The sequence below is a fragment of the Cannabis sativa genome, chromosome 7 (genome assembly GCF_029168945.1).
Source record: "Cannabis sativa cultivar Pink pepper isolate KNU-18-1 chromosome 7, ASM2916894v1, whole genome shotgun sequence".
In the NCBI taxonomy this organism is placed as follows: domain Eukaryota; kingdom Viridiplantae; phylum Streptophyta; class Magnoliopsida; order Rosales; family Cannabaceae; genus Cannabis; species Cannabis sativa.
The window spans coordinates 23,457,547-23,473,727 of NC_083607.1; the positions used below are offsets into that span (position 1 = coordinate 23,457,547).

The 16,181-nt window shown below is 38.0% G+C and overlaps 1 protein-coding gene across 3 annotated transcripts; it reads left to right on the plus strand.

The window, feature by feature from the left end:
- Window positions 1–356: 356 nt before the first annotated feature.
- Window positions 357–14,236, plus strand: LOC115697358 (negative regulator of systemic acquired resistance SNI1). Of its 3 annotated transcripts, none has more exons than XM_030624329.2 (15): window positions 357–679; window positions 849–915; window positions 1,133–1,226; window positions 1,384–1,467; window positions 1,564–1,650; window positions 9,916–9,987; window positions 10,538–10,622; window positions 10,700–10,749; window positions 10,860–11,042; window positions 11,129–11,199; window positions 11,299–11,368; window positions 11,727–11,792; window positions 12,137–12,289; window positions 13,191–13,324; window positions 13,951–14,236. In XM_030624329.2, the coding sequence occupies exons 1-15, from the start codon at window positions 568–570 to the stop codon at window positions 14,021–14,023; spliced, it is 1,401 nt and encodes a 466-aa protein (XP_030480189.1). In that variant the 5' UTR covers window positions 357–567; the 3' UTR covers window positions 14,024–14,236. The 3 variants fall into 3 exon arrangements, with proteins under 3 accessions (XP_030480189.1, XP_030480191.1, XP_060974673.1); XM_030624331.2 differs by having other exon boundaries at window positions 10,929–11,042; XM_061118690.1 differs by lacking the exon at window positions 1,384–1,467.
- Window positions 14,237–16,181: the final 1,945 nt, after the last annotated feature.

Below are 16,181 nucleotides of genomic sequence, written 5' to 3' on the forward strand. Positions count from 1 at the left end.
TTTATATTGCTTTATTATATATCGATTGCTATAAATCACTTATCGCTTACTAAATCAGACTCGTTGTCGTTGGCTAAAAGCGAGGTCAACACAGTGTTAGTTGCAATAGGAGTTTTTATGTAGATTTCCATAAAAATGCAAAAAAAAAAAAAAAAAAAACTGTAAAAATAAAAAAGACCCTTCTAAGAATTATTATTTTTATTTATTTATTTATTATTATATATATTTTTTTATTTTTTTTGAGCAATTATATATATATATTTTTTATTTTAGTTTAAATTTATTTTAGAAAATAAAATAAATAAATTAGTCCATCCATCCTTAAACCAAACATAAAATTAATTTGGTTTCATTCTCCTCTAAAAAGCATAAAAAGGACTGACATCGAAGAGAGAGACTGACATACCAACAACAAACAAACTTTTCCTCTCTAAACTGTAAACTTTACATTTTCCTCTCTCAACTGAACACTCGTTAGCTGTAATCGATTTTGGCGGGAAAATAGCATCCAGCGTAAAAAATGGGGCCATGAATTAGGGTTTAAAGATTGTGATTGTGAAAGTGAAAATGGAGGTCGCTGGAATTATAAAACAGAAGACAAGGGGACAGGCGGAAGAAAACATTTTGGCAATTATCAATGGTTCTGGTGCTAAAGACACTCAGGAAGCTAATGAAGATAGTACGATTACATATACATATAAATTTATTTATATGATTTTTAGAGTTCGAAATGATGGTCTAGTTTGATTGCTTTTTACGTAGCGAGATTTTCTTAAAAACCAAACGGAGTTTCATTGAGTTGTTTGAGAAGGAATTTTATCGTTTGCTTTATGTTGATTCTTAAACAGGTCTCGCATTTCTTGAAGCCGTTCGTGCAATTTCGATTGTTTCGCTGAACGGAACTCCACCAACCAAGTAATCTTCTCTTTTCTTCTCTGTTTTGCTCTGTATGTTTACGTTAGTTTTAGCACGAATGGAAACGGTTTATAACCTTCTTTTATGGGAAAAATTGTGATCGTGTCATGGACTAACAATTCTTACAATTATCTCCGCTAAACATGTACTACATCTAGTGTTATGCAATGTTATCATGTGGATTTTCCCTTTACTTTTTGGTACATGTCTTGTGAAGCAAAATGTTCCAGGAGGTCTTCAGGATCCTAAGGTGTGGAGAGTCTTTGGAATTGATTATGGCAAGTTATAAACTTTTGACTGAGTTAGATAAGGTTTGAGCTTTCTCTTTATTAAACAATCATTCTATCTGTCTGCATACTCATTTTACACTAGTATTCTTGGTAATGAATTTCTGATAATTTCATATTCGCGGATATCCTTTTTTTTTTCTCCATCATAATTATTATTGCCCGTCTCTTTTGAAAATAGTCCTTTCCTCGTGTATATTTCGCCAATGTACAAAATTCACTGTCAGACATTAATGCTACATCCGAACTGGTTGTGGCTAATGAGGTATTGATTTGCCTTTTTTTAAAAATATTTTCAATATGTTGCTGTTGCAAGTCATATGCATTGTCTTATAATTGACACTCTCTCTGTGCTTCTTAGGGTTGGTCACCTTTTGATTTTAGTCCAGAGTTTTCTAGTTACCGGAGAGAAGGTGATAAAGACCAGGGGGGACCAGTAGACTCCTATGTAAGTTAGTTTCTTCCTTGTCAGTCTTAAATGCATTTCTGAAAGTATGTTTTTCTTCTGCTTGTTGCATTTTGTATCTACTTTGAATAAGATTTTGAATTGCTTTCTTCTTTCTACGTCATGTCAAGCTTCCAACATTTTGTTTCTTCTTCTTCTTCTTTATTTTTTTTTTCTTGTTTTTTTGAAGTTCGACCGAGAGACCTCCCATTGGTCCTAGCAGTCTGTCATTATGTCTCTCGATATGACTTTGCCCTCTCTTTTAATATCTGGAGCCTACATTACATAATGATTGTGGCTTGCTGTTACCTTTACCTATTCTTGTCCTTCTTAACTTTCCTATCAGGTGAAAGCTTGGTTGAAGAGATTGATAGGCCACCTCTTACTTATGTGTATTCTCGCAGGGATAGGAAAGGGAATGTGGTCAATACCACAGTGGATTAATTGGTGAGCTGGCAGAAGGTTGTTAAGAGAGCTATGTTAGAGTGTGGTTTTCTTTGGGTACACTCGGGTAGTAAGAATAAAGTGTTTTGGGTAAGTCTTTTTGGGTGTGAAGAGTTTTATTATCTTGCAACCACTGTGAGAGAACTAGGCTCTCGAATTCCTAGGTATCAATAGAAGGCAATTCTGCCATTTCTTCTTTAAATTCTCACTGGTCTTCTTTATTTCCTGCATTTGAGCTAATTTTGACAGGTGATTCCTATCAAATTGGAATCAGAGCAAGATTATGGGACTTCGGAAAGACACCGTCACAAAGCCAGTTGATGAGCGATTGGAAGCTCTCCGATCCGAAGTTCAAAGAGAGATGGCGAAGGTGAGATCTTATTTGGTTAGGAGGTTTTAGAGACCCGAGTAGAAATACAGCGATTGCCAAAGTTGATGATGGCTCAGCTGACCAAATTCCTTGTAGCAGGGAAGACAACGACCGAGATGGCCACCGCCAACAACGAGTTCCAGCCTCAATCGGTGAACAAGGACGGGTCATCTTCCTCAACTCCGATTGAACTAGAAATTCGATTTCCTCCATTGCCACCTCCGCAGGCGACATTTCCACTGCTTCCTCTGCCACATCCGAACCCCTATCACTAGGCTCAATTTCCAAGGCATGATTATCGCCCCCCTTGAATGGAGCTGCCTATGTTCTCTGGAAACAATCCCGAAGGATGGATCTATCTAGCGGAGCGTTACTTTCTCATCTCCTGCCTCACCGAACCACTGATGTTATAGACTACCTTTGTTGGGCTTGAAGGAGATGTCCTCACTTGGTTTTAATGGGAGAACCAAAGGAGGCCAATCACATCTTGGGCCATGCTAAAACAATTGATTGCTGCACAGGTTTCGAGCGGCTCTGGTCGTGTCACTGTCGGAAGAGTTCCTTTCCGTCATTTAGACGACTACCTTTCGGGACTACTGCCTGAGATGGGAGGTGTTGGCATCGAGAGTTACAAGGGTGTCGGAACACATTTTGGAAGGCAACTTCGTTGAGGGCCTTAAAGACAACATCAACGGGTCTCTCCACATACTTCAGCCCATGGGCTTAGCCTAGATTGTGAAAACGGCCCAACGGATCAAAGATGGGCATTAGTTGTTCCCTACGGGTCAACCTGTGAAGTCCAACAAACCCATAGTGAGCCCGATAACATCATATTGTGAGGGCACCAGCTTGTTTCAAAGTCGAGCGATCTCAGCCGCCCCAATATTGTCCACGCCTCAAGTTTTGCCGGGAACCACCACAGATAGAGCTTCGTTTGTAAGACAAATGTCGGAGGCTAAATACCAAGAAGAAAGAGCTAAGGGTGTGTGTTTCAAATGTGATGAAAAATATCATATGAGTCATGAGTGTGAGCAAAGGTTTTTATAAGTTTTGTTGTTCGCCGATGAGGATGAGCCACTACCGGCTGTGGAGTCGACACCACCATCTCCGACATTGGGAGAACAAGCTAAGGTAGAAGAGACTTTGGCCACTCTTTCTTTAAATTTTTTAGTTGGAATTTCTTCAGCTCATACTATGAAATTAGCGGGAAGGATTGGTTAGCAACTCGTAACGGTCCTTATCAACCGTGGAGCAACCCATAATTAGGGGTGAAAATTGGTCGGTTATGGTCGGTTTTTACAATTTTATAACCAACCAGTCGGTTACGGTTTTTATTTTACGAAAATCGTGTTTAGAAATTATAACCGTATAAAACCGACCGTACGGTTTTTGGCGGTTTTGGCGGTTTTTTGGTTTAACCATTTTTTTATTTCAAAAACTGAAACCGATCGCCATGTCAAAAAAACCGAAACCGACCGCCAAATTCGGTGATGACGTGGAACTGAAAAATCGGTTACGGTCTGGTCGGTTTGATGGTCAGTTTCAGTTTATTGGTTTTTATGAACACCCCTACCCATAATTTCATTGCCCTCAAAGTGGTCGAAGCCGCAGGCCTCCCCATCACTCAAACTACCGTTTACAAGATCCTTTTGGGTATTGGAGATAGGGTCAAGGTGGAAGAAGTGTGTGCTCTGGTGTCGTTGGAATTAGGCACGCTTTGGATGGTAACATATTTTCTTCCTCTTGAGTTGGGGGAGCTGATGTGATTTTGGGGGTCAAAGAGTTGGAAACTTTGGGTTATATGCAAGTGAATTGGCGGACTATGCTAGTGAAATTTGAGTGAGATGGTATTTGGGTGACTTTGCAGGGCGACCCTAGTCTTTGTATGTCTCCAATAATCTTGAAAGCTATGATTCATATAGTGGAGCAGAATGGTTAGGGTTTTGGGTTCATTTTGGGGCTATGCACACGCATAGCAACAAGCTAGAGCAGAGAGTGCCCAAACCAGTGCCTAAGTAGTTGGATCAATACAAGGAAGTGTTTAACATGCCTCCAGGGTTACCACCGGAACGAGCAAAGGAGCATCAAATCAATTTGAAGGAAGGAGTTGGTCCAATCTCGGTTCGCCCTTATTGCTATGACCAAATTAAGTAAGATGAGATCAATAGTATGGTGCGAGAAATGTTAAAAATAGGGATATGTGTGCCTAGCACAAGTCCTTTCTCAAGCCCGGTATTGTTGGTCAAAAAGAAGGATGAAAGTTGGCAATTTTGTGCTGACTACCGTGCACTAAATAGGGAGACATTGGCTGCAAATTCCCCATTCCCATGATTGATGAGCTCCGTGTTGGGCTACATAGGGCTAAGGTCTTTTTCGAAACTGGATCTTAAGTCGGGATACCACCAGATCAGAATGGCGGCACAAGATGTAGAGAAGATCGCTTTTTCGTATCCATGAAGGACACTATGAGTTCCTCGTAATGCCATTGATAAGCCTTTTATATTGATAGGCTACCTATTACCTTTGTGTACTCCCGAAGGTCTAGGAAATGGGCTGCGAGTCATGCTGGAGAGAATTAGTGCTGATGTGGCAAGTAAGTATTGGTGAGGTGTTTTTTGCTTTGTGCGTGTTTATTTGAATAAAAGTTAGGAAGTTAGCGTTTGGGGGAATTATGATATTTCTGAGTAATTGTAACCATTTGGGAGAGAATCAGGCTCTCGAAGTCGTGGAAATTTAATACAAAGGCACTGCCAATTTTCATCCAAAGTCCTCTCGGTTATATTTGTTCTTTCTTTTCTGTAATTAGCTTCAATTTGATAGGGAGATCCTATCATATAGATTGTGGATATAATAGAAGGACACATAAGCTAGGATAGAGGGCTTTTATTTGTTTTGTCTTATTCTTATCATGGTATCCAAGGACGTTAAAGAAAATGGGTTCGATAATGAAACGAAGGATGACAATGTTGATGCCATAGAGTTGGACACCACTGAAGTGCACAAATCAATGGAGGTATCTTTCCAATTTGTCACTGAATTGTCTAGCAATTTGTTAGGCCTTAGGATAATAAATAAAGAGGGTAATTGGGTAATTGTAATGGGAGGAATTGATGCTATATATATGAGTAAGGAGGGTATGGGGGTGTGAATGATTTTAGTTAAGTGAGCTCTCAGCTCTTGGGAGAGAGCTGGGTCTCTCGAATACCCAACAACCTTGTTATCTTTTATCTTCTAATATATATTTTATCTTCTAATATCAATATATCATCTCTATTATCTTTACTTGCTACTGTTTGTACCGAAATGATAGGAAATTCCTATCACAATTCCGCCATGAAACTCAAGGGTCAACTCAGCACATAGGAAGTGGTAATTCTTATTGACTCCGGGGCCACTCATATTTTCGTTTCCAAGTCCTTAGTCACTAAGTTTCACATCCCGATAGTTAAGACCAAGGCTTATGAGGTTACAATGGGAAATGGTGATTCTATGAAATGTGAAGGCATTTGTGAGAATTTGAATATCCACTTTCAAGGAGTGGATATTTGGGATGATTTCTTGCCCTTGCCATTACTTAGGGAGTGCCGACATTATCCTTGGTTTACAATGGTTGATTACACTAGGAATGACTTAGACGGATTGGAAGGAACAAATCATGGAATTTCAGCTGGGTAAGCGGAGGGTAACAATTAGAGGCGATTCTTCTCTTGACCGATCTCTGGTGTCTTTAAAAACTATGGCAAAGACTCTTCAAGCGGAGAAACAAGGCATTGTTCACAAAACCATTTCTTTCTTTTCACCTTGAGGAGAAGGTGAAGGTTTTTCGAGAGGTATTGATAAGCCTCCTATACATTTTGGATATAATAGAAGGACACATAAGCTAGGATAGAGGGCTTTTATTTTTATCTAGTTGGCTTTTATTTTAAAGGGTTGTTTTGTCTTATTATTAGTACTTCCTAGTTACACTATTTTATGTTATCCAGTGCCTATAATTAAGGGGGAAGGATTCATTTGTGTGGTAGCTTAGAATTAGATAAGAGTAGACTCTTTGTGGAGAGACCAATCCTCCCAAAAGATTGGGAATTTGGAGAGACGAGCCTCGCAAAAGCTCGATATTGTAACTTCGTGATTGTTTTTCAGAATAAAAATCATTTGAGAAATTCATTACTAATATTTATTTTGGGAAATAGCTGATATAATATTTCTAATCTAGGACTATTCTATCAACCGTTTTGTCTCACAAATGATCCATCAACGTTTCATGCTCTCGTGAATGCAATTTTTCAAGGACTTACTTCGCTATAATTTGCTGGTATTTTTTGATGACATCCTGGTATACAACTCCTCTTTAGAAGCCCATGTCGATCACTTGGAAGATGTTTTGAGACGGCCGCAACAACACCAGTTGTATGCCAACCAAAAAAAAAAATGCCGGTTTGGACAAGAGTGTTGAGTATTTAGGGTACATCATCTCAGCTTAGGGCATTTCAGCAGACTCGACTAAAGTGCAGCTATGACACATTGGCCTGTTCCAAAGACACTCAAGGATTTACGAGATTTTCAGGGATTAACAGGATATTACCGTAAGTTTGTCAAGGATTATGGTACAACAGCTAGACCACCAACAGACCAGCTTAAGAAGGATGCCTCCGGGTGGACTATGGAGGTCCAAAATGCTTTCCAAAAGAAGACACGTGTTCAGTGTTGGTTTTGGCCTTGTTTGATTTTTCCAGCTCGTTCATTGTGGAGACAGGCACGTCTGGGGTCGGGTTGGGGGTTGTTTTAATGCAAAGCCCATAGCTTATTTCAGCCAAGCTTTGTCTCCTCGATCTCAAGCCAAGTCAATGTATGAATGTGAGTTGATAGAAATTGTGCTTGCTATTCAAAAGTGGCGCCTGTACCTCCTTGGCTGCAAGATTGTGGTATGAACAGATCAGCGCAGCCTTAAATACCTACTAGAACAACGATTGGTGTGGGAGGAGCACCAACGGTGGCGTACTAAGATTATGGGATATGACTTTGAAATTCAATAACGGTCGGGGCTCGAAAACAAGGCAGCAGACGCGCTATCTAGGGTCCATAATGAACCATTACTGGTTGCCATTTCTGCTCCCAATGTGGTTTCAATTCTGCATTTGCAAGACCAAGTGAAGGCTGATCCTATGCTTTCTCTAGTGCTTTGAGACTTGGAAAAAAGATTAGATGGGGGCGGGTACACTCTAGTGCTAGGGGTGTTGCGTTTCTGTGGCCAACTTCTATGACCATCTACTTCTCCATACGTTCCCTTATTATTAGATGAGTATCATTGCAGCAAGATTGGTGGTCATTCGGGGGTGTTCAAAACATTTCAGCGCTTGGCAGGGGACTTGTATTGGTCAGGAATGAGAAGAGATGTCTAAAAGTTTGTGGCCGAGTGTGCAATTTGTCAGCAAAATACGTACAACCTCTTCCCATTCCTGAACAAGTTGGGGAGGATGTTTCTATGGATTTCATCGAAGGGTTGCCTATGTCACACGCTTTTGATTCTATTTTGGTGGTAGTCGATCGCTTGACAAAGTATGGGTACTTCATACCACTCCGACATCCTTATACAATAGCCACGGTAGCTGAAGTGTTTGTTCGGGAGCTGTCAAACTTCATGGTTTTCCACGTTCCATGGTTTTCCACGTTCCATTGTTCGCATGGCACAAGCTTGAAGCACAAGACAGCTTATCATCCTTAATCGGATGGCCAAATTGAGGTTGTCAACAGGTGTTTGGAGACTTATTTGTGTTGTTTTGCTGGGGAAAAGCCAACAAATGGGTGAAATGGCTAGCATGGTCAGAGTACTAGTACAACACATCCTACCATGTCTTGGTTGGCATGACTCCTTTCAAAGCTCTTTTCGATTGGGACCCCCCGCCTCTGCTTCGTTTTGAACTAGCAGTACAAAGGTCTCGGAAGTGGAGCAGTCCTTGCAAGCTAGAGATACCACTTTGGTGTTACTCAAAGCAAATCTTCTCCGCGCTCAACAGAAAATGAAGTCCCAAGCCGACAAGAAACGTCAAGAGGTGCATTTTGAGGTTGGGAATTTGGTTTATGTTAAACTCACACCATATCGTCAACGTACAGTGGCTAAACGCATCAATGAGAAGCTTGCACCATGTTACTTTGGGCCATTTCCAGTTCTGACTCGTATTGGTACAACTGCCTACCGTTTGCAATTGCCTTCAGATGCTTCAATACACCCCATGTTTCATGTGTCGCTGCTGCAAGCTGCACTTGGTCCACACCAGCAGTCATCTAAACTGCCCCCGAACGTCACTGCTGATTTCGAATGGTTGCTGGAACTAGAAGACGTGCTGTCCATCCGTCCAGGCACTCTTAAAACGCCACCTCAAGCTATCAAGTGGGAGAATATCCCTGCATCTGAAGCAACTTGAGAGGACTTAACTGCCATTCAAGATCAGTTCCCTCGGTCATCTAAACTGCCCCCGAACGTCACTGCTGATTTCGAATGGTTGCTGGAACTAGAAGACGTGCTGTCCATCCATCCAGGCACTCTTAAAACGTCACCTCAAGCTCTCAAGTGGGAGAATCTCCCTGCATCTGAAGCGACTTGAGAGAACCTAGCTGTCATTCAAGATCAGTTCCCTCAGTCATCTAAACTGCCCCCAAACCTCACCGCTGATTTCGAATGGTTGCTGGAACCAGAAGACGTGCTGTCCATCTGTCCAGGCACTCATAAAGCACCACCTCAAGCACTCATCAAGTGGGAGAATCTCCCTGCATCTGAAGCGACTAGAGAGTACTTTGCTGTCATTCAAGATCAGTTCCCTCAGTCATCTAAACTGCCGCCGAACCTCACTGCTGATTTCGAATGGTTGCTGGAACCAGAAGACGTACTGTCCATCCGTCCAGGCACTCATAAGACGCCACCTCAAGCACTCATCAAGTGGGAGAGCTGGCAAAAGGTTGTTAAGAGAGTTATGTTAGAGTGTGGTTTTCTTTTGAGTACACTCGGGTAGTAAGAATAAAGTGTTTTGGGGTGAGTCTTTTTGGGTGTGAAGAGTTTTATTATCTTGTAATCACTGTGGGATAGAACCAGGCTCTCGAATTCCTGGGTATCAATAGAAGGCAATTCTGCCATTTCTTCATTAAATTCTCACTGTTCTTCTTTATTTCTTGCATTTGAGCTAATTTTGACAAGTAATTCCTATCAGAGATTTGTAGTGTTTAAGGAAAAACTAATTGATTTTTTTTTTATTATTATTTTCTTTTGTTCTGTATCTGTCCATTTTTTTATAACCTACAAAATGATGAAAATGTTAGTAGTGTAAATGAAAGCTCATTCATTTCATGTCCTAGGTCGGAGTCCTATAGTGTTACATATATTTGTTTGGAGCAGTTGTCTGTTATTGATTGCTACGGTTGGTAGTTTCACATTCTCTAATGTATTATTTGCCGAAGCACAGGAGTTTCATTGCCTGATACAAGACCTTGCTCGTGTGACTAATGAAATGAACTTTCAAAAGTCTGATACAAAGGTTAGTTATCTAGTTTCATTTTCATTATTTATTATTATAGAAAACTTTTTTGTAATTAGTAATTATAATACTTGACGTTTGTTTTATCATCTATTGGATATACATGATCTCATATAAAAAGTGAAAAGAAACTTGGAGCTTAGAAATGTATGTGAGCAAGTCTAACTAGAGATATACATGGTACTGACAATTACAGTACCACGCACTAGTGCATGTGAAGGTAGTTCATATGAAATGATTGTAGATATGCTGTCTTTATTATTATTATTATTATTATTATTATTTCTGTACTCTTTTTTCTATTATCCACTGCTGCTCAATTAATTACAAGGTCTTCCTCATTAGTACTTAGTGATCGGTACTGTGCTTTGAACTTGTAAGTGAGATGCATAACTAAATTTGTTTGCTACAGTTACTGTTTTTTAAACTTTCTAATGTCATAATTAGTTTTCTGATATTTTTCCATAGTTTCTGATTGTTTGAACTTATCTAAATGTTAGTATGACTCTATGCGGCTTATTAAAAGTCCTTGTTTCTTCTTTTTGTGCAGTCCCTGAGAAATCTGTTATTATTTCAATATCTTGTCAACATTCTTGAAGGTGATTTTGTTCCACGCAATAGTGCATATAATGAAGGTATTTCATATAATTGTCATTGTATGGTTTTATGGATTTAGCTCCACGTGTATGCTGTAAGTCACTGTTGTTTGCAGGACTTGTGAGCTGGACGCCTGTGAAAGAGTCTTTGCTTAATATGCTTTTGGTATGTCTCAAGAAAAGAATAATGAAGGGATTTACTCTTGTTGATGTGCTATTTTCAAAGTGATTTAGTGTATCATGGCTCTTATGTTTGAAGCTAATCTTCTGTTGTAGGGATCACGAAAAATAAACTACAAAAACTTGGTTAAGGATTGTTTAACTATTATGTGTCAATTGTACCAGAGTTCTGAAGTTTCTGAAGAAAAATCAGCTAAAAATTGTGACACAGCTGTGATACTTGCTTTACCTGAAGTCGGAAAGAATGCCTGCATTTCTATGCAGAAATTTCTCACAATTGTAAGTCTCCCATGAGGTGTCAATTAGTATATTGTTTGAGCCATTTTCATCTGGGGGGCTGATTTTTAGTTTTGCTTGATTTTTAGATTATGGAGCTAGATTCATCTAAGAAGAATGCTGATAAGGAAGGTTCTACTACAAGAGCTGATGGTATCAGGTAAATAGTAGCTCAATTTACAAATTTATTTCTTCATCTCTTTTATATAATACTCCTATAATAATGAAAAAATGAATTCCCCACTGAAATATGATGCAGGACTCCGATGGTAGAGCTAATTGTAGATGAGCTTACTTATAATAGGGATATTTTCCACCCTTTTCTTCAGGTAATCACCTCCACTTCCTGCAACTTGTTTTCTTTTTGTCCAAACTGTTTGTGCATAGTATAAATCAGTAAGGTGTTGAGACAGCTCTTTTGTCCAAGTTCAATTTTATGTGTTGTTGTTTTAACTTTCTTATGGTTACAATTGTGTGTGATGATATTTGATGGCCTTTCAATATTTTTCTTACTGGTTTAGGAACAATTAAGATTTTATCTTACTCTAAATAATGAATTTGCCGTGATTTGTTCCCCCTGTTTTATGGTTATTTGTATAATGAGTTTGTAGTAGTTATTTTTGTCTAGAAGATATATAATTTGCGAAGAATGTGGTTACCAGCAGCCAAACTTGGGATGTTTTGCAGGTATACGATGACCCTAAATGGAAGCTTGAACTTGTTGTGCTGTATCTTTGGAAATATGTGGGAAAGGTAAGTGAGTTCTTGGAGTGTAAAAAGAACAAAGTAGTTAACCATTGGTAAGACTTTCACATACATTGGCCAAGGACATTTCTTCTATGGTGATTGGCTAATTGCTGTTGTTTGTTAATGTCGTCCTATAGTGCTACTGTATTTGTTTTAATGATAAAGTAATGTTTTTACTCATTTGTGATATACTAATTTACCTTGTATCATTACTCTTGTAACCAAGTGAGGGTTTTCCTCCGCCACCAGTGAGGGTTTTCAGTATATTTTGGGTAGGGGCCAGTCTAAGACAATGGCCTCTGTCTCTTTTTTTTTTAAAAAAATTTACCTTGTATCATTCAATGTTGCAGCCTTCTGTCCGAACTCGTAGGTCAAATGGTTCTATAGGTGATACAACATTTGGTGGAGCATTGAAGTGCTTTTCAGATGTCGCCGGCACAAAAAGTGCTATTAAAAAAATAGGGACTGAAGTAATTCAGTTACTCTTAGTACATGGATTTCAGGTGATTGCTCTTGCTCTTTATGTATCTATATGTACCATTTAATATGTATGCAAAGCGATCCCTATACTCTATAGCATGCAATTGCTTTAGACCCCACAACTACTCTTTGTTGTACTCGTTAAAATTTTGTAGGATGACTGGGAAGATAAAGTACTACCCGTGTTGCTAAACACATCTGTGTTAAAAAAAACCGGAGTTATTGAGAAGATTATGTTATTTTAATTATAATTATACAGATCACTTTTTTTTTCAATGGAAAATTGGTTTCTGCCGACTTTCCCTCTCCTGTTAAGCCCAGATGGTTACTTTAACATGTAAAAGTTTTGAACCAGAACCCTAATCATCTGATAAGCCATTCTAAATTTTCTAGTATTGTGATACACCCAGTTTTAGGTCCTTACCCAGAGTTAGTAATAGCATGGGTTTGTTCTGATTCCAATTTGATAGGCACTAATACAGATATATTTAAAGAATCTGCTGTAGAGCTCTTATTGTCATCCACTGACAAAATACAAGTTCTCCAAGTGATTCCAGTGACTTGGAAACACTTTTAAAAAGGTTTTACTCTGTACACAAAATAATCAGATGCCCTCCCAAAGGTTAGACTCACTTATAGTACCAGGCTAACATGAAGAACAACTCAGCAACTAGCAGTACAGCTCAGCCACTGAAGAATTAACAACTCTTCAACAACCACTGTAACTAACTTTTCTTGTGCCTGGAATATGTTTGGCTTATTTTCGGCAAAATAGGGCTACCCTTACATTTTACATGCATATCCCTCTCAGTTGCACTACTTTTTTACGTTGACCTTTTAAGATATTCGTCTGGTTTTTAATCTGTCAATGCAAAAATATTACGTGTTTTTCTTTTAATTTGTCGAATCACTTGTCAATTACAGGCTTATTTGTCTCTACCATGCGAAAATTTATATGAAAGCATCTCTGCTGCAAATGGAGAAAGGACAAACTACTTTCATATTGAAATATGTAAAAGCATAATATCTGCATTTAGAAATCTGAGGGCAGCAGACAAGTAAGTTACAGTTAGCTTGTTTTAATTTTGAATTATAAATAGATAATAATGTGATATTCACAAATGCCATACTACTGTATGCCATTTCCTTATTGTTAAACTGTGTTGTGCTTCCTTTACCTGAAAAAAATCTTCATGATACCTTATTCTCTGTTAAGTGCATACAACTAACAGTGTACAATTTATGGTCGCTATACTGATACAATTCTAAAGCTACGATGTCTGACTGTTTAAAGTGCAGGAGATGTAGTTCAATGGTTGTATTTCACTGTTAATTTTGATTGATATGTTTAAACCTTAAAACAGAAATGATAACTTTCTAGGAGAGGTGAGATGATAAGATTGGGAAATTAAGATCCTTTTAATTTGGGATTGAGTTTGAATAGATAGCTAAGGGCACTAAAGTCAAAGAAGAGAAGGGATCTTGGAATACTGATATGTTACTTTCACGCATGTAATGAAATTAGCAATTTTGAACTTAAAACGGCCATGTTTGAGTAGTATTGTATAGTGTCGCATACAATAATATTGCCCCCTTTATTAATTGTTTAGACAAACGAAAGCTTAGGTTAGATTTTAGTTCTATGCCGTTTCTTTTTAATTGTTTAGCACATTTCATGGTGCAGACACATGGAGATTACATCGTTTGGAAAAGAAGCGCTATTCACAGCAGCTACCATTATTTCAATGAAGTCATAGGAGTCTGGAAGCTTGTACTGCTTGCTATATTACTAAATTTGAAGGATGCATTTTGTACTGCGAAGATTTTGTTTAAATGAAGATTTTAAGCTAAGTTGTAATTACCTAGTACATGTACTTAACTAACAGTCTCCCTTCAGAGACACTCTTCATTATGCATTTTGTACTGCGAAGATTTTGTTTAAATGAAGATTTTAAGCTAAGTTGTAATTACCTAGTACATGTACTTAACTAACAGTCTCCCTTCAGAGACACTCTTCATTATGCATTTGATTTCATTGTTGCATAATCCCATTAGAAAACATCTTTTAAAAAAAAAAATTACATAACTTATTTATCAAATCTTTGATGAGAGAGTTAGGTTTAAACTGGTAAAATACCCTTCAGAAAAAAAAATATTATTGTGAATATTTTATTGTCTTATAATATATTATTTGTCGCCGATTCCAGAGATTGATAATCTCATCAAGTAATATGTGAGGGCTCTACCTATTGGGGTACCTCCTATGGTTTCTGGTCACTTGCCAGGCCAAGCTCACTCTTCTGCTAGAGGTAATGCCCAAAGCACAAGATCAGGCTAGAAGAGGTTCCCTTCTAGTTCACGAAAGGGTCAACACCATTTTTAGAGGATGACCAGAACAAATACGTGCAAGCCCTAAACCACAAAGATGAGATGAGAACATTTGGTTGAATTTGGCACAAATGCCCCACCTCACAAGCCTTCACGGATGAGAATGCTCAGATGATACATTTCTCACACCATGATCTTTTGGTAATAGAAACTCAAATAGCTATCAAGGTTGCAAGGATTTTGGTAAACAATGATAGCTTTGCAAACATCTTGTTCAATAAAAGCCTTTGACAAGGTCGGGTCGGTGGTTAGCAAATTTCTTTCCTGCACTTTCACACTATTTGGCTTCTCTGGAGATATCTATATCCCACCGGGAAAGATTAAGCTTTTGGTAATGTTGGGAGATTCTTCGACAACCTTTAAATACTACTTTCATAGTAGTGGATTGTCTGATGACCTACAATGTCATATTTTAAAGGTTAGTTTTTGTGGAGTTTGGAGTGGTCACATCCATAAGACACTTGTGAATTGTAATGTGTAAGTATACACAATCGTTAAACAAGGAATAAAGTGAAAAATTAAGTATCTTATTGTCATATTTTAAAGCTAATTGTCAAACAAGTATCGTCTCTACAAGGATTGAAAATTAGAAATTAATTTATAAAAATAATTACTAATAAAGTGATTTCAATAAAAATAAGTTACAACTAAAATAAAGTGATGAGAATATATAAAATTTATAAAACAAAAACTAAGAGAGCAAAAGCAAAACAAGCTAAAATTATTAAATTGTCTTAAAATAGAAATTTAATACAATGGTGCAAAAAAATGTTGTAGCAAACCGATTTTGGTTTTGGTAAAAAAAATTGATAGAATGGTGCAAAACGTTGTCAACTAAGAATTCCAAACAAGTTCATAAGCTTTTTCCAAAGTCTTATGGTTTTGGTTCTTTAATTAATTTAAAATATTTGTGCGAAATTTAACTTTGATACATAGGAATTAACTTCTGTAATTTCAGGTATAAGATCACACTTCTAAGTTCAATGTCAACTTAGTCATACCCCAGTTTGAAAGCATTGCCACCAATCTTTATTGATAATGAGAATTAAAGATATCAATCTCAAGAGCTACAAGGAATAATCACAGTAAGTCATCTATGGTGTAATCTTTCAACACTCATTAACTCACCAACCCGAGCCAACATAATCGACAATGTTGCTCAATACAATTTCCCAATCCCAACTCTCTCTCCCTCTCAAATTTCTCTCTCAATTTCTCACTCTAACTTTTCTCTCTACTGTGTTGTGTCTCTCTGATATTCCCCTTATTCTTCTTTCTATTCCCTTTGTGAAATGAGATGAGTAGTCCTCCTTATATAGACAAAAGGACCCAATATGCAAGTTGTCCTTTTTGACAGTTAAGTTAGTTAAAGACTAACTAACTAACCGAATGAAAGTTGGGGGTTTAAGGAATAATACCACAAATTCCACCTTATTTCTTCAAGAAAGCTAAGCATATCTGTCCAATGGAGGTGGTAGTGCTTTCATGTGTAGCTACTAAGAAACTAAGGTTGAGTAAGTCCAAGCT

What these genes read in the sequence shown, in the direction of transcription:
- LOC115697358 (XM_030624329.2), top strand. Translation starts at nt 568, where the DNA reads ATGGAGGTCGCTGGAATTATAAAACAGAAGACAAGGGGACAGGCGGAA. An exon ending in CAATAGTGCATATAATGAAG is followed by an intron (nt 10,623 to 10,699) that starts GTATTTCATATA and finishes TGTTGTTTGCAG; the next exon opens with GACTTGTGAGCTGGACGCCT. An exon ending in TTTGGAAATATGTGGGAAAG is followed by an intron (nt 11,793 to 12,136) that starts GTAAGTGAGTTC and finishes TCAATGTTGCAG; the next exon opens with CCTTCTGTCCGAACTCGTAG.